The sequence below is a fragment of the Mauremys mutica genome, chromosome 1 (assembly GCF_020497125.1).
Source record: "Mauremys mutica isolate MM-2020 ecotype Southern chromosome 1, ASM2049712v1, whole genome shotgun sequence".
NCBI classification, from domain to species: Eukaryota; Metazoa; Chordata; order Testudines; family Geoemydidae; genus Mauremys; species Mauremys mutica.
Window position 1 is genome coordinate 66,666,490 of NC_059072.1, and position 25,497 is coordinate 66,691,986.

At 41.6% G+C, this 25,497-nt stretch overlaps 1 protein-coding gene across 5 annotated transcripts in view; it reads left to right on the forward strand.

Annotated features, from left to right (window-relative positions):
* Window positions 1-21,570, forward strand: part of LOC123345002 (RAB3A interacting protein) — a 50,196-nt gene extending 28,626 nt beyond the window's left edge. For 3 of the 5 annotated variants that reach the window (XM_044981507.1, XM_044981526.1, XM_044981542.1), the window contains 7 exons: window positions 246-449; window positions 4,139-4,267; window positions 8,221-8,333; window positions 10,583-10,682; window positions 10,784-10,853; window positions 11,611-11,692; window positions 21,219-21,570. In XM_044981507.1, the coding sequence (XP_044837442.1) occupies window positions 246-449; window positions 4,139-4,267; window positions 8,221-8,333; window positions 10,583-10,682; window positions 10,784-10,853; window positions 11,611-11,692; window positions 21,219-21,327 (807 nt within the window). In that variant the 3' untranslated portion in view covers window positions 21,328-21,570. Of the gene's footprint in view, window positions 1-245; window positions 450-4,138; window positions 4,268-8,220; window positions 8,334-10,582; window positions 10,683-10,783; window positions 10,854-11,610; window positions 11,693-20,326; window positions 20,394-21,218 lie in introns of all 5 variants that reach the window. The other 2 variants (XR_006572691.1, XM_044981515.1) reach the window with 2 other exon arrangements.
* The last annotated feature ends 3,927 nt before the right edge of the window (window positions 21,571-25,497 follow it).

Genomic DNA, 25,497 nt, shown 5'->3' on the forward strand with positions numbered 1-25,497 from the left:
AGGGTTTGGCATTAGATTTTTCCAGCACAATGTTGAATAGTTGGCAGTGGACACAGCAAAACAGCAGTGCTACTGCATATGGTGCTCTAAAGGTGTACATATTGCTGTTATTTATGCAAATCAAGGCAATTGCTTTCAGTATCCATATTTGAAAAGTATCTAACAGTATTGCCAATTAACATTTATATCATGCCATAATGTGTGCCTAGGCTGCAAGTACTTAATTGTATTTTCTCATTTTCAAGATTGATGTCCTTCAGGCTGAAGTAGCAGCTTTGAAAACATTAGTACTGTCCACTTCACCAACATCACCAACTAAGGAGCTTCAGTCTAGTGGAAAAGCTCCATTTAAAAAAGGACATGCAAGAAACAAAAGTACAAGTAGTGCTATGGGTGGCAGTCATCAAGACCTCACTGCAGTGCAGCCAATTGTGAAAGACTGCAAAGAGGTAACAGTTCAGAGATTGTGTTCTTTTTGGCTAGTGGGATGTTCATTAATGTTTACTGAATTAAAAGCAATTTTATTTTCATTCCCTATAAAATTGTGTTTGGTTATGCTTGTGTTTGTAAAATCTTCGTGTAGCACTGATTGCTTTCAGAGATTTTTCTGTTAACTTCTGTTTCATCTTGGAGTTCCATATCAATAGCTGGTGAATTTCTGAATCTTCCTGTTTACCTTTAAATGCTTTGTTTGGGGAGAGGATTCTAAATATTTCAAATATTTAGAAAGATAGTTACCTCTAGTATTTTCTGCAAGAGTTTTTAGACTGTCAGCTTTTTTGTTATACATTAGAAAATGTATGGAACTTGGTTAATTTCAGGCCTTTCTGCACTATTGGGCATAGAACTGGGAACAGTCAGACTAACACATGGTAAAGTCAAACTATAACTCTGAAATCTAAAAAAAAGGTGAAAGTAGTTTCCTATACCTGCTTCTTAGTCTACTTGCCAATTTTAATTGTTTTGCAATTACTATAAAAATGTTTTTCTTTCCCTTGTTGCTGTGCAAGGGAAACAAACACAAAGGAAACTGACTGTATAGAGGAAATCAGGAAACTAATTATATACAAAATGCTGTTATTGCACCAGTATATTTTTTTAACGGGCTGTAATATCATTCTCTAATCTTTCATATATTAGTAATCTTAGGTGCTGTTTGTAAAAATGGAAAAATATTCTAACAGAAGTGTAATTTAAATTGATTGGATCCCTTTTAAAATTTTGTTCCATTATAATTCACTGCTGACCTGATGAGGGAAAGAGTGGGGACAGAAGAGAGAGACACATTCAGCACCTAGAAAGGAAATGAATAAGGCACTAAAATTACAAAGCAGAAAGCCAAATAAAAAGAGCCAAGTCAGGAGCAATAATGAGCGCTTTTCAAGTCAACGTGGTTTCTTTTAAATATTGGATGAGGAGGGAAACTGAGCAAAATACAAAAAATAAATGCAATGTAAATAATGACTGTTAGATTTTAAAATTTTGAGTAAACACACACAAATTATGCTTTTTTTTTAAGCCCCCCTCACTCCCTGTGTGACTCTTTAAGGTATTGATAAACCATTCATTTTCTCATGCCTGAGAATTTTTCTTTTGATTGAGGCTATGGGAAATGTTTCTTTAGGGAACAGAATACACTTACTGGGTTTCATTTGCACAATGAAATTGGTGGCTTAGCAACAAGGGTATTTACAACCTGGTTTAATTGAGATAGCGGACTTTGATTATATCTAAGTGAAAGTCTAGTGGAAAATAAATTGGCCTGCCTAAATTCTGTTGGCTTTTTTTTTTAAATGGATTACAGGAAATGGTAAAATGCTTAAAGATCAAGGAAAACTCAGACTCAAATGGATAGACTAGAATAGTGTACAAGAGGTTAATGTACATAAACTAATCTTTTGAGTTTAGTCAATCAGGATTGTTCTAGTGTGAATTATTTTCCCTCTGCAATGCCTCACTTACATAGAATATTTTAAAATAAGGTTTAAATTGAGGTTTAATAATCATATTTGCTTTCTAACAAGCATACTATAAAATAAGCATCATTAAATTCTCAATTGGGTGTGTCTGCTTGTCGAACGTTACTTTCCTCTAGAATACCCACCGTATTCATAGTTTCTGAACTCTTGCTCACTCCATCTCACTAAAACAACAGCTTCTCTGCTTTCACAGTCCCTAATTGTGAGGTGGCCCAGAAAGTCCAGCATTGGGCTTCTCTTCTTTTTCTCTATTTCCAACTGTTCCTGTTTTCAGTCCCCTTCAAGTTTGTCAGTGAGGTTCTGTTTTCTTTTCTCAGTCCAGTAACTGTCATCTGCCATCCTCTAGATGGCCACATCTTCCCCATCTCTTATTTATTTAAATGGCTTTCATCATTCGTCACCTCACAATCCTCGACCCTCTTCAGCTTTCATGCTGTTAACCTACCAATCTAGCTCTTTACCTCCTGCTTCACATACACGCTACCTGGATATAACGCCACCCGATATAACACAAATTTGGATATAACACGGTAAAGCAGTGTTCCGGGGGGGCAGGGCTGCGCACTCCGGTGGATCAAAGCAAGTTCAATATAACACAGTTTCTCCTATAACGCAGTAAGATTTTTTGGCTCCCAAGGACAGCGCTATATCGAGGTAGAGGTGTACCTCCTCATTTGACCTTTGACTGTGGATTAATTTACAGACAAAACCAAGACCATTCCCTTAATCTTCGTTTATATTATGACAGTAGTGTGCAAGGGCCCTATGGAGCTAGGCACTACACCAACCTATAGGAAGACATGGTTCTGGCCCCAAAGAGTTTACAATCTAATATGATGACACAAGTGTGTGTAACAAACAGTAGGAGGGAAAGGGGATGAGGGTAATGGTAATAAGGTCACGAAGTTAATTTGGCTAGCTAGTGACATCTTCATAACTTCAAATCTAAATTTTTTTTTCTTTTCAAATAGAAGTAAGTAGATAGACATCATCGGTCCTCATTGGAACTCTGTTTATCTATTTTAATTTCATTTTTCTGTAGGCATGTGTGGATCTTGAAGGGTTTGTGAGGAGAAGGTGGTAGCCTTGTGAATCAGTTCAGGGAGGGTATTCTGTGTGTTAGGGAAGACTGGTTTGTAGGACAAAAGAACAAGTGGGTGATCCATCCTCAACATCCAATTTATTTGTTTCGCTTCTGCTTCTGTCTCCTTTAGTGCTGCTGCCTGTGTAAAAAATACCATTCCAATCCCACTTCATCAAGACACTATCTTTCTCATTCAGAGCTCTCATAAGCATGTGCTCCATCAGTTCCATCAAGAAGTGAATTAATAATAAAAACTACACCAACTCCCACCCTTTCCCCAAAATCTGATCAAATATTTCCACCTCACGCTGTCCCCATGCACCTTGTCTCCTCTCCCCTCAAAATCAGCCACTAACATGATCTCATATGGTTTGGCTCCATGCTCCAGTAATGCTGTCTGGTACCTGTGAAATCATAGCATGAGATATGCCTAGCAAAGTGAGAGAATGGAGTTTTTGAACTTTGAAAGACCTCAAATGAAGAATAAGAGTGAGTTTAAAATGATAGGCTGAATTCTTCTCTTACATTAAAGTCTTTAGATATACAAAGGTATTTTTTATTTACTTTGCTTTTAAATATAACAACACATCACTTAGGGTTGGTCACCTTCCAAAACTTTTCAAATTCAGAAAACAAGCAGTGGACAGACTGAAAGGATGTAACAGATGCACGGATGTAAAAGAATTAGTAACTTCTTCCAGTTTAACAGTTGCTCTTGTGTTGCCAAGGGTATCCTGACTTCAATGACTTGCCAATTTCCTCTCTTGTCTCATTTTTTAATATTTCAGTGCCCTAATACTGCAATAAGTTCAAGGTACATGAAACAATACAACTTAAATTGCTTATTTTTTTATACTTAGGCAAAGTAGAGATTTAAAAAAAAAGTGTGGTTAATGTGCAGCTGCTGGAGCTTTAGAATAATGTGTAATAATGGTATTGATTCTAATACTTTTTTATTGAAATGCAGGTATTATAAATTGTTCAGTTTGAGCACACTTGCTGTAATCCATAAAATCTGTCACTAGATTATAACTTTTTTTTGTTTAAAAAGTATCTTTCTGGGTTTGTTTGTTAGGCTGATTTATCTCTGTATAATGAATTCAGATCCTGGAAGGATGAGCCGAGTATGGACAGAACATGCCCTTTCTTAGATAAAATCTATCAGGAAGATATCTTCCCATGTTTAACCTTCTCAAAAAGTGAGGTAATGTATTTATTCTGTCTAAATGTTGATGCTGTCTTTATGTAATGTACATAGGTACTTATGGAATAGTTGTTTCCACATGTTTTACTCAGTACCTGAAGGCTGTAAAAATTATTTCTTCACATAGTTACATATTATTTAACTATTTGCCTCATTATAAAAAAATTGCACTAGTCAAAATTAAGGGCTGAAGCCTAACTTAGAGTGGTGAGATGTTGTACAGCAGTGGTCACCAGCCGGTAGATCGTGATTGACTGGTCGATCCTGGAGCCTCTGACAGTCAGTCGCAATCTCCAGTCGCTAAAAGTTGAACAGCGTAGTGGGGCTAAGGCAGGCTCCCTGTGGCGGCACGGCAGGGGATCTCCGCGCACTGCTCTTGTGTGCAGGCATCGCCCTTGCAGCTCCCATTAGCTGGGAATGGGGAACTGTGGCCAATGGGAGCTGTGAGGGTGGTGCCTGCTGAGAGGGTCAGCGTGCAGAGCCATTCCTCTGCCCCAAGCACTGCAGGGATGTGCTGGCCGCTTCCAGGAGCCTGTCTTAGCACTGCTGCACTGCCACCCAAGGTAAGCACCGCCTGGCGGGAGCCCACACCCCTGCCCCAGCCCTGAGCCCCCTCCCAGAACCTGCACCCCAACCCCCAGTCCTGAGCCTCCTCCCGGAGCCAACACTCCAGACCCCCTCCTGCACCCCGAATCCCTGTCCCAGCGCTGAGGCCTCTCTCGGAGCTAGCACCCCATACCCCTTCCTGCATCCCAGCACTCTGCCCCAGCCTAGAGGCCCCCTCCTGCACCCCAACTCCCTCTCCAGAGCTCACACACCCTCCTGCACCCCAACATTCTCCCCCTACTTAGAGCCCTCTCCTGCATCCAAACTCTCTCCCAGAGCTTGCACCCCTCACCTCCTCCTGTGCCCCTGCCCCAGGCTCAGCTCAGAGCCCCCTCCCACATTCTGAACCTTTCAGCCCCAGCCCAGAGCCCGCACCCCTTCCCACATCCCAACCCCCTCCCCCAGCCCAGTGAAAGTGAGTGAGGGTGGGGGAAAGTGAGAAGCGGAGGGAGAGGGATGGAATGAGCAGGGTGGGGCCTCGGGGAAGGGGCAGGGTAGATCCTGGGTTGCACTTAAATTCAAAAAGTGATCTTGTGTGTAAAAAGGTTGGAGACCACTGTTGTTCAGAGTCCCCCTTCCCTACCTCTGTCACTGTATCCAATACTAACTTGCCGTTCTCTTGCTATTCCAGACTTGACTCTTTCAAGTAGAGACTCTCGTTCTTCTCTTCCTCCTTTACACTCTAATGTCCTCAGGAGTTGGGGATTGTGTACTTCTCTTATTTTACCAGGAACCTTTTACTATCTCTTAATTCTGCCTTTATGTAGATTGCCAGAAAGGCCACAGCACCCTTTACTTAGCAGACACATGTCTCCTCCTCTCCCAGTCTATCAGAGCCGCAGATAAAGTCAGGCTTTGGAGCAGGTAACCAGGGCTGTGGTGCATTCTACTTTCTTTGAGGAGGGAACCTCCTTTCCCAACTCTTAGCTTAGCCCTTCTGTCTAACTTGGACAGAAGGGCTAAGCTCAGAGAAACTGGGAACATAATTGATTTTGGATTAAAACAGTTGTGTGAATTTCACCTTCATTGATTTTTTTTTTTCTGCATTTTGAATTTTCATTTGTTGCTGTAAATATTTTCCTAGCCTGTTGCTTTGATCATGTCATCCCTCCACTGGCATCCTCTTCTGTATCATATCAAACCTAAGCTACTTGTCAGTACTTTCAAGGCCCTTCATGGCCTATCCCCACCCTATCATTCACTACCAAGCTGTTGATACTTACCTCTGATTGGCCCATGATGCCAGCCTCCATAGCTCACTTGTTAAATTTTCAAACAAGCACTTTTGTGCTTTCTCCAATCCTGCCCCATATGCTTGGGTTGTGCTCCCCGTAAACGTGTGTAAAGCCATTTTACTGTTCTTGTTCAAATCATTCCTTAAAACGCTCCACTGTGGTGATACCTATACTTGAAAATGGCTAGGCTGCTGTTGTGTTGCCACAGCCTACCATGCTGACCAATATTGTCTTGTTTCCTTGTACTCTCCTGTTGGTTGGTCTGTATTCGTCTGTTATCTCCTGTCTTATGCCTAGTTTGTAAGCTCTTTGGCAAGGGACTGTCTTTTTTGTGCTGTTTGTACTGCAGTGGGGGCCTAGTCCATGGCTGGAGCTCCTAGGCACGATGATAATTTAAATAAGTAGAGAAGTTATCTTTTTTATCATACAAACCATTTTTATTTTTCATCCACCAGATAATCTGTGTAGAACTGATAGCATGCTCCTCCCTTCTGTCAAACTGGGCTTTGCGGATCATGGCCAGTTATATTTTCTCAGTGCCTTTTTTCCGGTTTCTACCTATTTAACTTATTCCATCTAGAAGCCCCTAATACAGTTTTATTACAAATATTGTTAGTCGATTCACTGGACAGAGGAGACTGTACAAGGATAAAATATGCAATCCCTCCTGTCCCAAGCCTTTCCTATCAATTTTATAGCAAGATGGAGTTACAAATAGTTCCAAATGAGTGTGGTGAGATCCAGAGTTTAATAAAAAAAAAAAAAAAGGTAATTATCATGTTTCAAGTAGCAGAGGTATTTCTGTTTTGGAAATCTGTATGTTGTACAGTGAAGACACAAAAGGGACATTAATTTTGATTCCTATCCTCCTCCTCCCACCCAAAGAAAGAAACACAATCTTTAACAGTAAATTGTAAATGAGATCAAGGCCTCAGGTGGGACAAAAGGGATGGAAAGCTGTTGTAGCCAGTAAGCAGCCAGTTGTGTATTTGCTGTCATGGGGAAATTTAAGGCTGGTTCTGTACATAAATTATACTGTACATGGAGTGACCCACTTTTATTTTCCTTTAAGTATAACCAGAATAACTTAATGTATAAACTAAATGGTAACTAGATTAAGTTGTGATGTCTGCTTATTTGATTAATTGAAAATTGCATATTCTTGAATAGTTCATGTTGTATAAATTCTTGCCTGTATAAATATGCTGTGAACGTGAACTATTTTATTTCTTTCTTGGGGGAGGGGCAAACAAGGAATATTCTATTTAAACTAATTTAATACTGTATTCTGTGCGTTAATTTGTAAAATATCCAAAGCAGAATAACACTATATACACGGTAGGAAAGAACATTGATACAGAGTAGTTTTAATAATACAATTAGGAGTTTAGTGGAAACCATTTGAAGAAAAATCCTTTAATGGACTATATTAGCCAAATACAACTGTTGAGTGTATTTAAACAATCGTGGGCTGAGATTGAGTCACATCCAGTTTAGTTAGCATATCTCCAATATGTAAAAGCACTTTAAAACAATGAATCAGGAAAATGAGTTAGGGAAAGAGGTATTTAAATTTCTGCTTTATTATGTTTCCAGAGGAAAATATAACCAAGCTTACTTTGGCAACATTGATAATCTATTGTTTTTTTAGGTATTCTATACATTAATCAGTTTTATTCCTTCCTGGTAATCTTTTAAATAATAATTGGCTTTAAACAAATGTAGAGTCAATGTCCAGTTACTTGGACTGAAACACTCCTTGCTTAAAAGCATGTTTGATTTCAGCTGAAGAAGAAGAATTTCACTATTAGTCAATGCTTGAAAAGAAAACAAACTAGACCTTCTGTTTTTGTTCTAAATGCAGTTACCTCACAGCTTGGAGTTCAGGGTTATTTGGAAAGGAGCCTAGGAGTTAGGACCTTTTGGTTTTATTTACATTGACGTACAGGGCAAATTCTTAACCCATCTGTCATTCAGTTTACCTATCTGCGTAGGTGAATTTGCAAGTTTAGACTTTGCTTTGATTAAATTATATTTATATACATCTAAACCTCATATTACTTGGATATTGCCAAACTACTTCTAATTAGTTTCTTTGCTATCCTTTTGTAGTTGGCTTCAGCTGTTCTGGAGGCTGTTGAAAACAACACCCTGAGCATTGAACCAGTTGGCCTGCAGCCTGTTCGATTTGTGAAAGCTTCTGCAGTTGAATGTGGGGGACCAAAGTATGTTAAACCAAATACTTTAGTCATATGAGAGGCACAATATTTTTCATCTAGCATTTGAATGGTTGTTGTGTTTGATGGAACTGTTGTAACTGTTACATGAGCCCTAGTAAATTGGATTATCTTAACCTTTTGTTTATGGCCTCTGCATCTGGAATATTAGAATGCTATGCTGATCTTTGTTAGGGGAAAATAAATGAGGACAGGGACCATCTCTTTGTTCTGTTTGTACAACACCTAACGTAACGGTGTCCTGGTCCATTATTAAGTTTCCTAGGTACTATGGTGATGGTAATAATAATCACACATGTAAAACACAAGCAGAATAACACTGCAGGAAAAGCCTATAAGAGGAATTTAAGAATCTTTTGGTACTTCACTTAAGTAAGACACATAAGGAAGAGTAATATTTAATTCATTAAAATGATCCAGTGCTTGACTTAAGGCTTCAGTTTTCTCTGCTGCTCTTTTGTGTTCTAAAGCACCATCTACACTTAAACAAAAATAAACCCCCACAAGATCTCTTTCCTGAAGAGTGTTTGATCTAAAATCAAATAGGTAAATTATTACATGCAATAAGTTAAATTGCAAGTGCCTGTGAACGTGAACACCATGACTCCCCCCTGCAACTCCCTTTTGGGTTAGGAACCCCAATTTCAGAAACACTGGTCTCCCCCATGAAATCTGTGTAGTATAGGGTAAAAGCAGAGAAAAGACCAGATTTCACAGTCTGATGCATTTTTCATAACCGTTAATTTGTTAGGGCTCTGTTTATTAGTTTTAAATGAATTGTAGTGAATACTCTTCTCTGTTATGTGACTTGATGTGTTTTATCACCATCACAGGCTATCTCCTATTTCCATCAATGGAATATATGTCACAGTGGTTTATCTTTGTTCTAAAGCATTGGTTTGAGATTCTAAATTATTTTTAGCATATTAAAAGGACTTGTATAACCATAAGAACATAACAAGAGAAATTTTCTAGCTTTTGAAATCTTTCCTCCTCTCCCCAAAAGCTTTGCCAAAATTGAGATCAGCTAGTCTGTTGAACACTGAATGTATACTTTTTAGATAAACACAACAGAATATTTTAGCTATTATGCTTTTAGTTGGTTTTGTTTCATTTTTTAAAAGAGTGTGGTTCTTCTACTTCCTGATTTTGGATAATGTAGAATGGAAAGGAGAAGAGCAAAAAACTTCTCAAGTCCACTACTCACCTTGCCATAGGAACCTAACTTACCTGTGAGATGTGCAGTTACTATGCTGGTAGATGCTACAGAAAAACCTAAAACCTTTTTTCTAGTTTATATATAAATAATATAAAAAATCAAGCTTTTATTGTAATAACAGTTTTTTCCATCAGATAAAGCTGAAGATGAATTATTCCAAATTGTAAATACCCCCTTTTCTGCTGCTAAGGAATGTAGGTGAAACTCCCTTTAAACTTAGTGCCTTCCCTTAATTGTTTAGCTGGATCACCATTGGCTAACATGACCCTTCCCCTGGGACTCAATGTGTGTTATCTGTCAGCATGCTTATATTCAGATACACACAAACAGTGGGCGGGGGAGGGGGAATGGACCTGGTCATTTAATCCTAGTTCTCTATAGGGCAGCCCAAAACATTATTGTCAGGCTTTCACTTCAGTCCCTCTATTCAGGATTTTTATAGTACCTTGAATACAAAGTGCAATATAAACTTCAGCATAAAAGCAAAAAAATACATCTTACACAAATGTTTCAGGTTTGAGCAGTGTAACAACATAAAAGATCAGTGCTTTAGGACAAATAAATGTAATAAGCACAATTCTTTAACTGATTTTTAAATAAGTGACAATTCAAAATATGATAGCATATTCCACAGATGAAGCACTCTATTGGACAAATCCTTAACTCATTGTTTCAAGTTATAGTCGGCCAACTTGAAATGTAGTGAATGAGGGAATATATGGCTAAGAATGATCAAGTTTGCTCAGCTTCTGCCTTAAGGGTCTTGAAGTTAAAATTAGTAAAATTTAATGGGGCGTGAATGTAAAAACAGAATAGTCATTGTAAACCATAATAGTTGACAACCTAGAATAGTAATTGCAAACTACAAATCAAGAGGCTAGAAGGGGAACTTATGCAGCTGTTACTGCATATTTTTGTTTAAAACAACTAAAATAGCATCTTATGTCCTAAAACTTGCAAGCAGTCGAGTTTCCAAAATGCCAGTTAAAGCAAAATAAGCAAATTTTATATTTTACAGGAAATGTGCACTCAGTGGACAAAGTAAATCATGCAAGCATAGAATCAAGTTAGGGGACTCAAGCAGCTATTACTATATTTCTCCTTTTTGCCGATACAGAGTAAGTATCTACCTTTATCTTGATTTCATTTTGAGCTCACGTTGTGTTTCCATACAAATATGTAATACATGAGAATAACCTTTTATTTTCCATTTGTTTAGATCACTTCTGTGTGTAACTTTTTTACATACATTCGGTATATCCAACAGGGACTTGTAAAGCAGCAGGATGGTAAGTGAAGAACTGTAGTTTGGTACAGATGTAAATATCCAATTAAATCATAGATTATTATTAGGGTTGGAAGGGACCTCAAGAGATCATCTAGTCCAACCCCCTGCTCAAAGCAGGACCAATCCCCAAATCCCTAAATGGCCCCCTCAAGGATTGAGCTCATAACCCTGGGTTTAGCAGGCCAATGCTCAAACCACTGAGCTATCCCTCTGGAGCTAAAATTGGAGATATACCAGTCTCCTAGAACTGGAAGGGACCTTGAAAGGTCATTGAGTCGAGTCCAGCCCCCTGCCTTCACTAGCAGGACCAAGTACTGATTTTTGCCCCAGATCCTTAAGTGGCCCCCTCAAGGATTGAACTCACAACCCTGGGTTTAGCAGGCCAGTGCTCAAACCACCAAGCTATTCCCCCACGATGCATCTGTGTCTAAAACATACCAAATACTCACTTATTAACAGCAATGGTGACATATTACAGAAAGGTCCTGTGCTGGTACCTGTATACTAGTCATTACATTTAGGTGTTCTCATACAGTATTTACATGAACAATGGTTGTTCTGAGCTTAGGGTGTAAAAATATGCAAGAGAAGAAGATTGCAATCTCTTAGTCAAATGCAGATAGAAAATATGCTTTTAGCCACTGCTATCAGAACATCATGAAGCAGTCTGCTTAGACCCCCAGTTTACAATGTGAATGATAAACAATGGGTGAATTCTCCAGTAAAGGGAACCGATGATATTGCTGCCATTTCCTCAGGCTGTTTTCCCCGAACTGCCAACTTCATTCTTGTCTGGACTGAGTTTTGGACAGCTAGCTCTCCATCCAATCTCCTATCTAGGTTAGTAATTAGGAAAGCTGCTCATCTGAATTATTCAGTTCAAGTAAAATGGATACATTGAACTGGCTATGAAGACACTGCAGCCCACAGTTTAGATTTGTAAAATTTTAGAGACACATTTTGCAAACTTACTGCTTGTTTGGAATAGGCTTTGAGCTTCATTTTTTAAGTGCACTAATCTTGCAAAGTTTCATGGTTTCTTTTTTTTTTTTTTAAGTCAGGAGGGACAGTTATGATTATCTAATCTGACTTGCATAGCATAGGTGTCACAAAATATCATCCAGTGATGCTTGCCTCCAGACCAATAATTTGAATTAGAGCATATCCCTTACAACAGTGGCCCCCGAACTGTGTGGCACGCCCCTCTATGGGGATGTGGAGGAACGTTTAGGGGTGTGTTGTGGGGCCTGGGCCAGCCTCAACGGGGTGGGGAGGGGAGCTACAACCAACCCCACTCTGCTTCCAGCCCCAGCCATGGCAACCAGCTCCCAGCCCTGCCTGTGGGCCTGTTCTCGGCCGCCGGCTCCAACCGTGGCCCCACTCCCGGCGAAGGCCCCGGCAGCATTGCTGGCCCTGTTCCCGGCCCTGGTGCCCGACCATGGCTCCCGGGAGTGCGGAGACCAAGTTGGGAGGGGCGCAGACAAAAAAAGTATGGGGACCACAGCCTTAGAAAGACACACAGACTTTATTTAAACACATCTGGTGATGAAGAGTGTACTATATCCCTTAGTAAGTTCCAATGATTGATTATCCTCACTTAAAAATTTGCCCTCGCTGTTAAGTTTTGCTAAAATGTTTGATGCAAATGACTTTTTTTAAATAAAGTAAAATAATATTGTCATGGTTCAGGACTGTCTGCACCTCTTACCCCCTCCCCCCCGTCTCTGAGTGGACCCCTTCACGAGATAGGTCTCTTGCCTTCCCCACTCTCAGGGTGGAATCCTGCAATTCTCCTACCTTCAGACTTATTCCTGGGGCACAGTATCAGTTGTGGTTCCTCAGCAGCCTGAGTGGATTTGAGCCCTAGTGATCTTCCTTTTCACACTAGCAATGACTAGTGTGAAAATACACAAAACAGCCTGTTCAAAACAAAGTACTGTTTAATCTTAACAGCAGGAATGAGGCATAACAAGAAAAAGGGTTTTCAGGACCAGTCTGCATGCATCTGTGTTATCTAAAACCTAAGTAGGCCTAGCTTCAGACACCCGCATCACTGCTCTGCACCCCTGCAGTCTCTTGTCTCCCTTTCTCCTGAACTTCAGGGCCTCAAGATTTGTAATCACTCCCAAGTTCTTTGTTTCTCTTTCTCACTTGGAGTCTCCCAGAGGTTTCAAGCTGAAACCTTCCCCACCAGCCAGACTGCTGATCCCAGCATGGTGGAGGTAAAACTTGAGAGGAATTGACACCTGCTTTGTCTTTTTAAAATATCAGAAATGTTTGTCTGCTTTCCTGTCTAGGTACAAACTAACCCATACCTAAATTAATCCTTAGTAATCATATAGCAAACACAATAACAATCAAATCCATATATGGAATGTATAATAATCTTAAAATATTACAGGCAACTCCCACAACCTTCACAATAAATTAATTTTCTTTATCAGAGTAAACTTTGCCTTGTGCTTCAGCTGCTAAATGTTCATAGCTAATAATATAGATGCTTTTCAAGAAATTCCCATAATTGCTTGTTTCCATTCTTATCTCTAGAACGTCAGTAATGTTGATTGCCACTTCAGTATATTGGCAGCAATGTGTTGGATGTGTAAGTTGTCACTTCTTGTTTACAATGTGACCTGAAAGTGAGAACAGGTGTTCTTGTGGCACTGTTGTAGCCGGCGTTGCAAGATATTTACGTGCCAGATACGCTAAAGATTCAACCACCATTCTTGGGGGCATGTGTCCATGCTGATGACGGGTTCTGCTCAATAACAATCCAAAGCAGCGTGGACAGACACATGGTCATTTTCATTATCTTAGTCAGATGCCACCAGCAGAAGGTTGATTTTCTTTTTTGGTGGTTCAGGTTCTGTAGTTTCCGCATCAGACTGTTGCTCTTTTAAGACTTATGAAAGCATGCTCCACACCTCATCCCTCAGATTTTGGAAGGGATTTTATTTTCTTAAACCTTGGGTTGAGTACTGTAGCTATCTTTAGAAATATCACATTGTTACCTTCTTTGCGTTTTGTGAACTCTGCAGTGAAAGTGTTCTTAAAATGAACAACATGTGCTGGGTCATCATACGAGACTGCTATAACATGAAATATATGGCAGAATGCGGGTAAAACAGAGCAGGAGACGTACAATTCTCCCTCAAGGAGTTCAGTCACAAATTTAATGCATTTTTTTAACGAGTGTCATCAGCATGGAGGCATGTCCTCTGGAGTGGTGGACGAAGCATGAAGGGACATACAAATGTTTAGCATATCTGGCATGTAAATACCTTGCAATGCCAGCTACAAAAGTGCCATGCAAATGTCTCTTCTCACTTTCTGGTAACATTGTAAATAAGAAGAGGGCAGCATTATCTCCTGCAAATGTAAACAAACTTATTTGTCTTAGCAATTGGCTGAACAAAAAGTAAGACTGAGTGGACTTGTAGGCTCTGAAGTTTTACATTGTTTTGTTTTTGAGTGCAGTTATGTAACAAAAAAAAAATCTACATTTGTAAGTTGCACCACTTCTTCAAGTGATTGCTCATGTGTATTCCACAGTAGGTGTGCGTGCTCGCCATGTGCACCAGTGCCGGAAGTTTTTTCCTTAGCAGTACCCGTAGGGGGGGAGCACCGCTGTGACCCCTGGAGTGGCGCCTCTATATCGTGCTATAAGGGGAGCTGCGCACTCCCCCCATCCTCAGTTCTTTCTTGCTGCCAGTGAAGATAGTCAGAACTTCGTGCTCCAGCGTTGCTGCAGCTTCTCTAGTTAGCCTTAGTAGTACAGTTCTTCAATAGTTAAATAGTTTCTCCTGTTAGTCATCTGGGCTCAGGGCATGCCCCGGGCTTCAGTCATGCGACTCCTGTCGCAGTTCTATGCCAAGAAGTGATCTGCACACGCAGTGTCTCTGCTGCTTGGGCAAGACCCACGTAAGTGAGCGCTGTAGGATCTGTAGATCTTTCAAACCACGGACTAAGAAGGAGAGGGACATTAGACTTCACGCTCTCCTAATTGAATCAGCGCTGGCACCGGCACGCCGAACGGATTCGGCACCCGGCACTGCATCTTCGGTATGGAGCAAAGTCCCCTCCACTAGCCGGCTCTGCCGCCCTTCTAAGAAACAAGAGAAGACTCGGTGGCGCTGAGAGAAAGATAGGGGTGAGGCCAGACTCAAGCCCCCGACTCGCATTGAGCGGAGCAGCGCGGTCCTGTCTGCGCGTGCCTTCCCTGCGGAGAGGATGCCGTCGACACCAGAGGCCGCGCGTGACATTTTAACCCTCCTGGTACCCGGGGCACTGCCTGAGACAGGACCCTGGTCTCAAGGGAAGCCGCCACTGGAAGTGCAACAACTCTCCCCGACGCGGCACAGTCCCCGCTCTGAGGACTGTTCGCCGCCTCGCTTGATGCAGTCTTCCCGCACCTCACGCCAGCCCTCTACCCCACTTAGGCTGACTGGCTCGCTGCCCATGGGGGAGCCTCGGGGCTCCTCTATGCCCCGCAACAGGGGACACAGGCACTGGGATAAGCGGCGCCAACGCTTCTCCTCTTGTCAAAGCTACTGAAGCCAATCCTGATGCCACCTACATAGATGCTCCGACTCGAGTTCCCACTCTACCAGACATCACACACGGGACTCCTCTTGTGATTCACTGGCACCGAAGCATCATAGCTCTGGCCACCGGGGCGAGTACAGGAGCAGCACCTCGGACGGGTTCCGATCTTCGTCCTCAAGGTCCAGGTCACATGGACGGCACCGTTGCGGACACCGTCGCTCCTACGGTATCGTGAGGTTGTCGGCAACCTCCGCATCGGCACCCATCCGCCTGTCTCCATGTCGTGCGGCTCAGCGAGAGCAAACTGCACCACCCGGCACCCAAGTTGGTCAGTGGCACGGGACACCGTAGCAAGAGCAGTGGTGTCAATGGTCACTGTGGCTGCAGATCCCCATCCAGGTGAGACCCCACTCGGTGGCCCGAGCGTCTCAGGCTCCTTCGGCCTCCCCTCCACGACAGAGGGAGAAAACAGGTCCCAAACTGACGGCACTGTGCCCGGACTCTGACCTGGGGATCGACCCACCGGTACCGTCCGACACCCTAGGCTCTGTGCCGGTCCCTTCACTGGTGCCGGAGGATGCCATAGTGGCACTGCCGCCTGTCCCACAAGAGGACTTCAAGGCTTACCAAGAGCTCCTCAAGCGGGTGGTGTCCAGTTTCCAGCTCCAGGCTGAGGAGATGGAGCAGCCATCTAACTCTCTTTTTAATGTACTGTCATTCTCGGCACCAGGCCATGTGGCCCTACCTCTCCACCAAGGGGTAGCCAATATTTCAACTACCCTGTGGCAAACCCCAGCTTCCTTGGCTCCCATCTCCAAGAAAGCGGAGAGGAAATACTTCGTGCCAGCTAAGGGTCACGAATACCTGTACTCCCACCCGGCACCTAACTCCCTGGTGGTAGAGTCAGTAAACCACTGGGAACATCATGGTCAGGCCACGCCCACCCCTAAGGACAAAGATGCCAGGAGACTGGACATGCTTGGCAGGAAGGTTTATTCCTTGGTGAGTTTCCAGCTCAGGGTGGCCAATCACCAAGCCCTTCCAAGGGAGCTCAGGGCAATACAGTTGGTGTGCGTAGTTTTCAGTGGGCACCTTCGCGGGAAGGTGGTCACGGACAATAAAACTGCGATGTATTACATCAACAGGCAGGGAGGAACACGCTCCTCGGCCCTATGCCTGGAAGCCCTGAGCTTGTGGGAGTTCTGTATAGCCCACTATATCTCCCTGTGAGCCTTCCACCCGGCATCCGCAATGTGTGAGCCAATCACCTCATCAGGGTTTTTTCCCACCAGTACGAGTGGTCACTCCACTGGGAGGTCGTTCTACAGCTCTTCCGGGAGTGGGGAGTTCTCTGGGTCGACCTCTTTGCAACCGACCAGAACCGACGCTACCCCCAGTTCTCTTCCAGGGGAGGGGTGGGAAGGGGGGCAATCTCGGACGCTTTCCTCCTTCAGTGGTTGGGACAACTTTTCTATGCCTTCTCACCTTTCCCCCTAATAGGCAAAGTCCTGCAAAAAGTAAAAGCAGACAGGACGCGGGTCATCCTCATAGCCCCAGATTGGTCCCGTCAACACTGCTACGGGACCCTCCTGCAACTCCTAGCGGCTCCCCCGAAGAGGCTGCTGCTTCGCCCGGATCTCCTCTCCCAGGAAGGGGGATGGCTCCTCCATCCCAGCCTGGCCGCGCTTCATCTGAGAGCTTGCTCCGTGGTTAGATGAGGAGGAGGGGAGGTGTTCAGAGAATGTCAAACGAGTTCTGTTGGAAAGCAGAAAGCCGTCCACATGACGGACGTACCTGGCCAAATGGTCTAGGTTCTCTAGGTGGGCGGGGGAGTGGGGAACTTCCCCATCGTCCGCATTGCTCCAACTCATTCTCGATTACCTCCTGTCCCTTAGGACCCAAGGGCTAGCTCCCGCCTCCGTCAGGGTGCATTTGGCGGCCATATCGGCCTTCCACCCGCCGGTACAGGGCCACTCTGGTTTTTTTCCCACAGTATGACCTCCCACTTTCTTAAGGGCCTGGATCATTCATTCATGTATGCTAGGCCCCCCGTGCCGCAATGGGATCTAAACTTAGTGTTATCCTGCCTCATGGGTCCTCCCTTTGAACCCTTGGCCACGTGTTCCTGGTCTCACCTGTCATGGAAGGTAGCATTCCTTGTTGCTGTCACATCAGCCTGACGTGCCTCAGAGCTTAGGGCCTTGACCTCGGAAACCCCGTATACAGTCTTCCACAAGGATACGGTCCAGCTTCGCCCACACCCCGCTTTTCTCCTGAAGGTGGTCTCTGCCTTCCATATGGATCAGGACATTTTCCTACCGGTACTCTGTCCTAAGCCCCATTCCTCCAATGAGGAACGCCGCCTACACACGCTAGATGTGCATAGGGTGCTGGCTTTTTACTTGGACCGAACCAGACCATTCCGGAAATCCTCGCAACTGTTTGTTGCGTCGGCCGAACGGATGAGGGGACAACCGATTTCCACCCAATGCCTTTCCCGCTTGATCACCTCGCGCATACGCATGTGTTATGACCTGGCAGGGGTTCCCCTGCCACCTATCGTTAAGGGTCATTCTATGAGAGCTCAGGCCTCGTCGGCCATCTATGTAGCTCACATCCCTATCCAGGACATATGCAGAGCTGCCACGTGGTCCTCTGTCCACACTTTTTCTTCGTATTATGCGATCATCTCTCAGGCTCGGGATGACACCAGGTTTGGTAGGGCGGTACTGCGTCCCGGAAACTCCTACCCACCTCCATCAGATATAGCTTGGAGTCACCTACTGTGGAATACATATGAGCAATCACTCGAAGAAGAAAGGACAGTTACCTGTTCCATAACTGGCGTTCTTTGAGATGTGTTGCTCAGGTGTATTCCACATTCCGCCCTCCTTCCCCTGTGTCGGAGTTGTCTGGCAAGAAGGAACGGGGGGGGGGGGGGGAGTGCGTGCGCAGCTCCCCTTATAGCGCGATATAGAGGTGCCACTCCAGGGGTCGCAGCAGTTTTTTCCCCCCCTACGGGTACTGCTAAGGGAAAAACTTCCGGCACCGGTGCATGTGGTGAGCACGCACACCTACTGTGGAATATATCTGAGCAACACATCTCAAAGAACCCCAGTTACGGAACAGGAAACTGTCTTTTTCACGACAAAGTGATTGCACTACAGTACTTGTATGAGGTGAATTGAAAAATACGATTTCTTTTGTTTATAATTTTAACAGTGCAAATATTTGTAATAAAAAAAATGCACTTTGATTTCAATGACAACACAGACTATAATATATATGAAAATATAGAAAAACATCCAAAAAAGTAATAAATTTCAATTGGCATTCTATTGTTTAACAGTGCGATTAAAACTGCAATAAATCATGATTAATTTTTAAAATCGTGATACATTTTTTTGCGTTAATCGCATGAGTTAATGGTGATTGATCAACAGCCCTAGTAAATTTACATGAATCTGAGGCTATGGCTACACTAGAGAGCTTATAGCAGCGTTGCTGTAAGAGTGGCCCTGTACCGGCGGGTGGAAGGCCGATATGGCCGCCAAATGCGTTGCTGTAAGCTCTCTAGTGTAGCCATTCTAAGCCAATGGGAGAGAGCTCACCCGTTGACTTAATTAATCCGCCCTCAATCAGTGGCAGTAGTTATGCTGGCAGTAGAAGATCTACATAGTACTTTCTACACCGGTGCTTAGCACAGTGTAACTTATGTCACATGGGGTGACTTATTCACACCCCTCATGACATATGTTATACCGACATAAGTGGTAGTGTAGACATAGCCTAAGTATTGAACAGGTTCAATGCAAATATATGTAATGCATATGTCACAGGTTTCTGGTAATAATAATTTAAGGAAATTGCAGGAAGTATACTTGGAAAATAATTGGCCTTAATTTTAAAGCAATTGAATTTAAGAGGAGGATATTGTTCTGCCCAAAAAAGCTTATATTTATCCCAGTTTGTGATATAATGCTTGCCACAATACTGTGAAGATTAAAAGACTGAAAACTATTTGAAGGAGAAAGATTATAATAGATAACATTGGAAACATGTTCCTGTTTACCTGAATTGTTAATGTTTAACAACAATTCTCTGAACTCAGTATTTTGGCTTGATGTTTCAGCTACATTACACTTTTAGGAAAAATTTTTTTTTATATAAATTGGAACTGTTGCTTTATGCAAATATTTTCTCAGATAATTTATAGTATGAGTAAGGGGAATATAGGCTTTTATGGTGGTCATCCACATACTGTACTATATGCTTCTTTGAACTGGTGCTATCTTCTTTTATTTTAGACAGAGCTATATCTTAAATTTCTTCAAGAATTTCTGAAAGACGACGGGGAAAACATTTTACTTAGTTTTTAGTCTTAATTTGAGCAATACCTTTATATTTACTTACAGTCAGGACTATGATCCTAAGGAAAATGATGTAACAGTGGTATGTCTGTTGTCTTTTGTTTAACCATATAATTAATTATGATTATGATTGTATTACAGTAGTGTGTAGGAGCCCTAGTCATTTACTGTACCATCTTGTGCTAGGGGCTATACAAACACAGAACAAAGACTCTCATTTGCTAACATTTTTCATACGTAAAATCGTACATTTTTGATGTTACTAGAACTGATTGGAAAAGTGTGTCTGGGAGGGGAGAGGAAGTTACAGTTTAGTTTTCATTCCCACATTTTGAAAAGGAACACTTTTTAATTATCCAAAAACGTTGGTTTTCCTTCTTCCCGTCTGTTTCTCCACCTTCCTTTTTTCCATTTTGCCACTAAAAAAAGATCCCCTCTTTCAGAAGAAATAGGAGAGATGGAAATTGATTAAACTGAAAAAAGCAGTTTTTGTTCCACAATTTGTTTTTTAAAAGGGGGGGGATCCCCACAATTTTAATGGAAATTTCTGATTTTAAAGGCCATTTTTAGTGTGAAGATATTTTCATATGGAAAACTTCAACATCCAGTAAAGTGAGAGAGATAAGGTGGGTAGGATGATATCTTCTATTGGACCAACTTCTGTTGGTGGAAGAGGGAGACAAGCTTTTGAGCTACACAGAACTCTTCTTCAGCTCTGTGTAGCTGGAAAGCTTGTGTCTCTCTTCCACCCATGTGTCTCTCATATCCTGGGACCAACACAGCAAACAATATCCAGTAAAGTGACCAACAAATACATGTATGACTGCCAAACATCCATGTTTTTATGGTCTGGTTGGGTACAGCGATGTCAGCAAGCTTGCTATAAGACTTTGTTTTAAAACTGTTCATAAGGATTCCCCAGAAGGAAAACCATTTCTGGCAATAGGCACACCAGCAATCAAGGATGCCAGAGGGGTTAATAGTTTTAAGCCCTTTATGTGGGGATTCAAGGTTTCCTTAATGCATTAGTATTGCACATAATGGCAAGGCCTCTGGACTAAATATTTTAAATTCTTGCATTTTTTACATCTCAGAATTCCAAAGGTCACTTAAAAGAGCTCTAAAATGCCTTTTTTTCAGGCTGCCAGGTCTCTCAGATCTGCAGTTACAAAGTGAATAGAAAGCCCACTCCTGACTGGGATGACTTCTGTCGATTGAAAGGATGTTTTAAAAAAAAATCATGAAAAACATTGCATGTTCCTTTGCGCAAAATAGAAGGATGGGATTTTGAAATTGGTGAAATTAGCTTTGAAATCATACCACTTTGTAAAATGTTTCTAAAGGTGACTATTGTTTGAATGAGGTAGCCTACATATCTTAGTTAAAAACCATGAATAAATGAGGATGGAGATTTTGTTTCAGTTTTTCTACACTTTTTCTATTTTGTACAGCGGATCAGATGTTTTGGGAAGTTATGCAGCTGAGAAAAGAGATGTCATTGGCAAAACTTGGATATTACAAGGAAGAGCTCTAATTCTTTACAGTCTGGCGCATGCGTGAACTTTGATATGGATAAACTCTAAAATGGCTGAAATTTTTTGTCACTTGATATTTATTTCCAACAAGTGGGTCCAAGATCTTTTCTCCTTTTTGCAAATTGCACTAAGTACTGTGATTGTTTTAAACTCTCCTATGTGTGTATGCTTAGATATGATACTTCAGTTGAACAAAATGTGGCAAGTACTAGTTATTGTAATTTACAATTGAAAACAAAACCTCTGATTAAATAAATGTTAGATTGAAGATGTGTTTTTATTTTCTGTTCTGTATAGTTTATAATGCAGAATGCCATGTGAACCATCACCCCCCACCATCACCGTAGTCACTCTAAACTCTGTAATTTGTATGGTACTGACCCTTAGAAAAGAGTTGGTTGAAGTAATCTCAGAATTTTTTGAATAGGTGGGAGTAAATGTCTCTCTTAAACACTTCTCACTTTCCCATCACTGCAGTATCTAGGCACTTGATCATCAGTATAAAAGGAAATATCTAAGAGGATTTGGGGTTCTCCGAAATATTTTTTTAAATGTTGCCCTCTCCCTACATTTCTCATTTATAGATTTGTAGAGTTTAAGTCCAGAAAGGACCATTAGATCATCTGGTCTGACCTGTGTATAACAGGCCCTTAGATTTCACCCAGTTACCCCTTTTATTGAGCCAAGTAACTTGTTGATTAAATCCTAACTTGTATTTTTGCTAAAGCAAATCTTCCAGAAAGGCATCCAGTCTTGATATGAAGACATAAGAGAGATGATGCTTTCTCTCCTACACTAAAGAGACCTTTACTACCCAGTATATATTCCTTGAGAAGGTACTTAGCCACTGTAATCAAGTCACCTCTCAATATACTTTTTGATAAACTAAACAGATTAATGTCTTTAAGTCTCCCACAGAAGGCATTTATTCCAGTCCTCAGATCATTTTTGTGGTTCTCTTCTGCATCCTCCTCATTTTTTTAACCTCCTTTTAAAATATGGACACCAGAACTGTATGCAGTATTCTATGATCTGTCTCCCCAATGCTATAGACCAAGGGTAGGCAACCTATGGCACGCGTGCCAAGGCAGCACACAAGCTGATTTTCAGTGGCACTCACACTGCCTGGGTCCTGTCTGGGGGGCTCTGGATTTTAATTTAATTTTAAATGAAGCTTCTTAAGCATTTTTAAAACCTTATTTACTTTACATATATATATTATAGACTTTTGTAGAAAGAGACCTTCTAAAAACGTTAAAATGTATTACTGGCATGTGATACCTTAAATTAGAGTGAATAAATGTAGACTCAGCACACCACTCCTGAAAGGTTGCTGACCCCTGCTATAGACAAAGGTAAAATCAACTCCCTTCTACTCACTATTTCCCTTTTTATACATCCAAGGCCTGGTCTACACTGGGGGGAGGGATCCATTTAAGATACGCAACTTCACCTATGAGAGTAGTGTAGCTGAAGTTGATGTATCTTAGATCAAATTAAAATTACTTACTTTGCATCCTCGTGGCGCTGGATTGACAGCTGCGGCTCCCCTGTTGACTTTGCTTCCGTCTCTCGCACTGCTGGAGTTCAGCAGTCGACGGGAGAGTGATCGGAGATAGATTTATCGCGTCTACACTACACACAATAAATCGATCCCCGATAGATCTATCGCTACCCGCCAATCCGGGTACCCCAAGGATCACGTTACCCCTTTTTGCCACAGCACTGCACTGGGAGCTCATGTGTGTCCTTAAGACTAGGTGAGATGGAAAAAAAATTGTACTGTGTAGTATTCTAATGGGGAATATGTTCAAGTAGCTCACCTCTAAACTTTAGTGTACCAATTCTGCTCAAAGAGACAGTGCTATGGGTTATCAGTGTTAGATTTCTAATTTTTGTCCTCATAGCCACCTTCTGGTTATGCAGCCTTTCTTCCCACCCTGTCCTTCATTCTCTCTGCATTTATTTGTTTTTTTCCCTTCTTTTTTTCCCTATATTAAGACCATCCAATCAGTAATTCTTTACATATCAGTTTCTGTCAACTGGCATTGCACATGTAAATCATTTCTGCACTCCTTCTTAGATGGAAAATTAAGATTAGCAAATTTCTTTGTTAATCTCCTCACATGTAGAACTGTTTGCAAAGGAAAACTGAAAAAAGATGATCATGGCTTCTTAAGAAAAATGCTTCTTTGCTTAAGTGCCACTTCACCTGCTTTTGCCAGCAGCAGACAGCTGATCAGGATGCATGGAACATGGCCAGCGCTGTGTGGCAGACTTACCACACATAAGCACTTTTGGGAAAAAATGTAGCTTGTTTTTGATCCTGACAGCAGCTCTTCATTTACAAATATAAGTTTATTGGTGGGTAAATTGATTATCAAATTAAAATGTAGAGACAAAAAAGCTTATATTGTTGCTCTAATTATAATAAGAGCACTGAAGTAGTAAACAGCTGTTTCATTTATTATTATGAAAGATTCCGAATATACATAGTTTCCAAGTGATTTAATCACTAAATATATACTTGCAAAAGATACCTGATTTTTGCACAAAAGTAAATCGAATGAGTTGCAAGATTTAATGGAATAAATGTGCATAACACAGTATTTCAGGAAGATGTGTGTGTGGTGGGGGGTGGGGGGTTGATGTAGTCATTCCAATAGTAAAATACCATTTTTTCCCAATCATTCTCCATTGCCAGCAACATATTCTTTGAAACCATTGGTGAAAGGATTTTTATATCCTACCACTGGTTCCGTGGTTTCCACTGTAGAAAGCTGGATGAATGTTAACATTCAATGTCAAAAGGTTATTAATATTCTGTTAAGGCAATAATAGCCTAAAGTTCTGTTTAATTGTTGCTATTTTTCAGTATTTATCAGTTCATGGTTATCCTTCTGTGCTATACACAGAAATGCTTGCTAAAGATCTTAACTTATCATTATTTCTTATTTTGAGTATTTGAAAGATGAAACTTCTGTTGAAATCAAACCATTTTCAGAATTTCTTTATTCTGTAACTGAATTATACCTGATACCTAAAAATCTAATTTACAAACTGATTAAAAATAATGCTCATCCCAGCAGAAAAGCTGTTTTGGTATCTGGTACTGTGTAGGCACAAAAGGAATTTTTATCTCTGAAAGTTTATCATGCGCACACTTTTTTTTTTTGTAGCCAAGGACTACAAAGGTATACCCAATGGGTTCTGGCTTCCATGAGGCAGTGACCCTGGCTATTAGTCTGGTCTCAATAAATTACCACCCTTTAACACTGATCTGCTATTCTCTTGTCTTGAGTTTGCATTCAAACCTTGATATTCCAAGCCATGTGCCTCTTGGAGTTACCCACCATACATAGATATGGTCGATTTTCCAATTTAGTCTTTGGGGTGAGATGGAGCAAACTTCTTGGAATGCATACAGTGTTTTTCTATGCACATCAAATAAATGAGGAAAGGTGGACTGGTGTCAGTGCCCTGTATTCAGGAAATATTGGGTCAATTCCCAGCTCTGATGCAGACTTCATGTGACCTTGGGCATGTTGCTTAATTTCTGTGCTTTAGTTTCATGATTGTAAAATGGGGATACTACTTCCCACAGCATATTGTGAGGTAAATTCATATTTATGAAACTCAAATATAATGCAGGGAGCCATAATAAAAATCCAGATAATGCACAATTACGGTAATCAGTGGTGTTTTCCTGTTACATTTGATCATATCAATTTTCATCTATAGTACTTACTCATTTACACACAAATGAAAGTTATACAGTGTGGAAGGACGAATACAAGATAAGTAATTTTTATTGCTGCCTTGCTTGCGCATGTGTAGCTAAGGGCATTACTGGGGGCAAAGGTCCTTGAAACAAGGAAGAAATTAGACTACTTTTACATAGTTTTCCACATGAAGTAAGGAAAATATGCCTTCTACAACTTTCCTCCTAAAGTCTTGTCAGGTTCTTCCCTGCATGCGGTAGAAGCTTTGAGTCCATTGCCTAGCATTAGTTTTGAAAGAATCAACTTCCCTGGGGCAAAGACAATCCACTCAGGACATGTTGTTTAGCAGCAGAATGACATGATTATGAACATGTTCAAAAATACATCAGCTGGAAAAGAGAGGACAGTGCAACTGTTTCACAGTCTGATGTCCCTAAACTTGTGAAGGAAAAAATAGCTTCTACCTTCTTGTC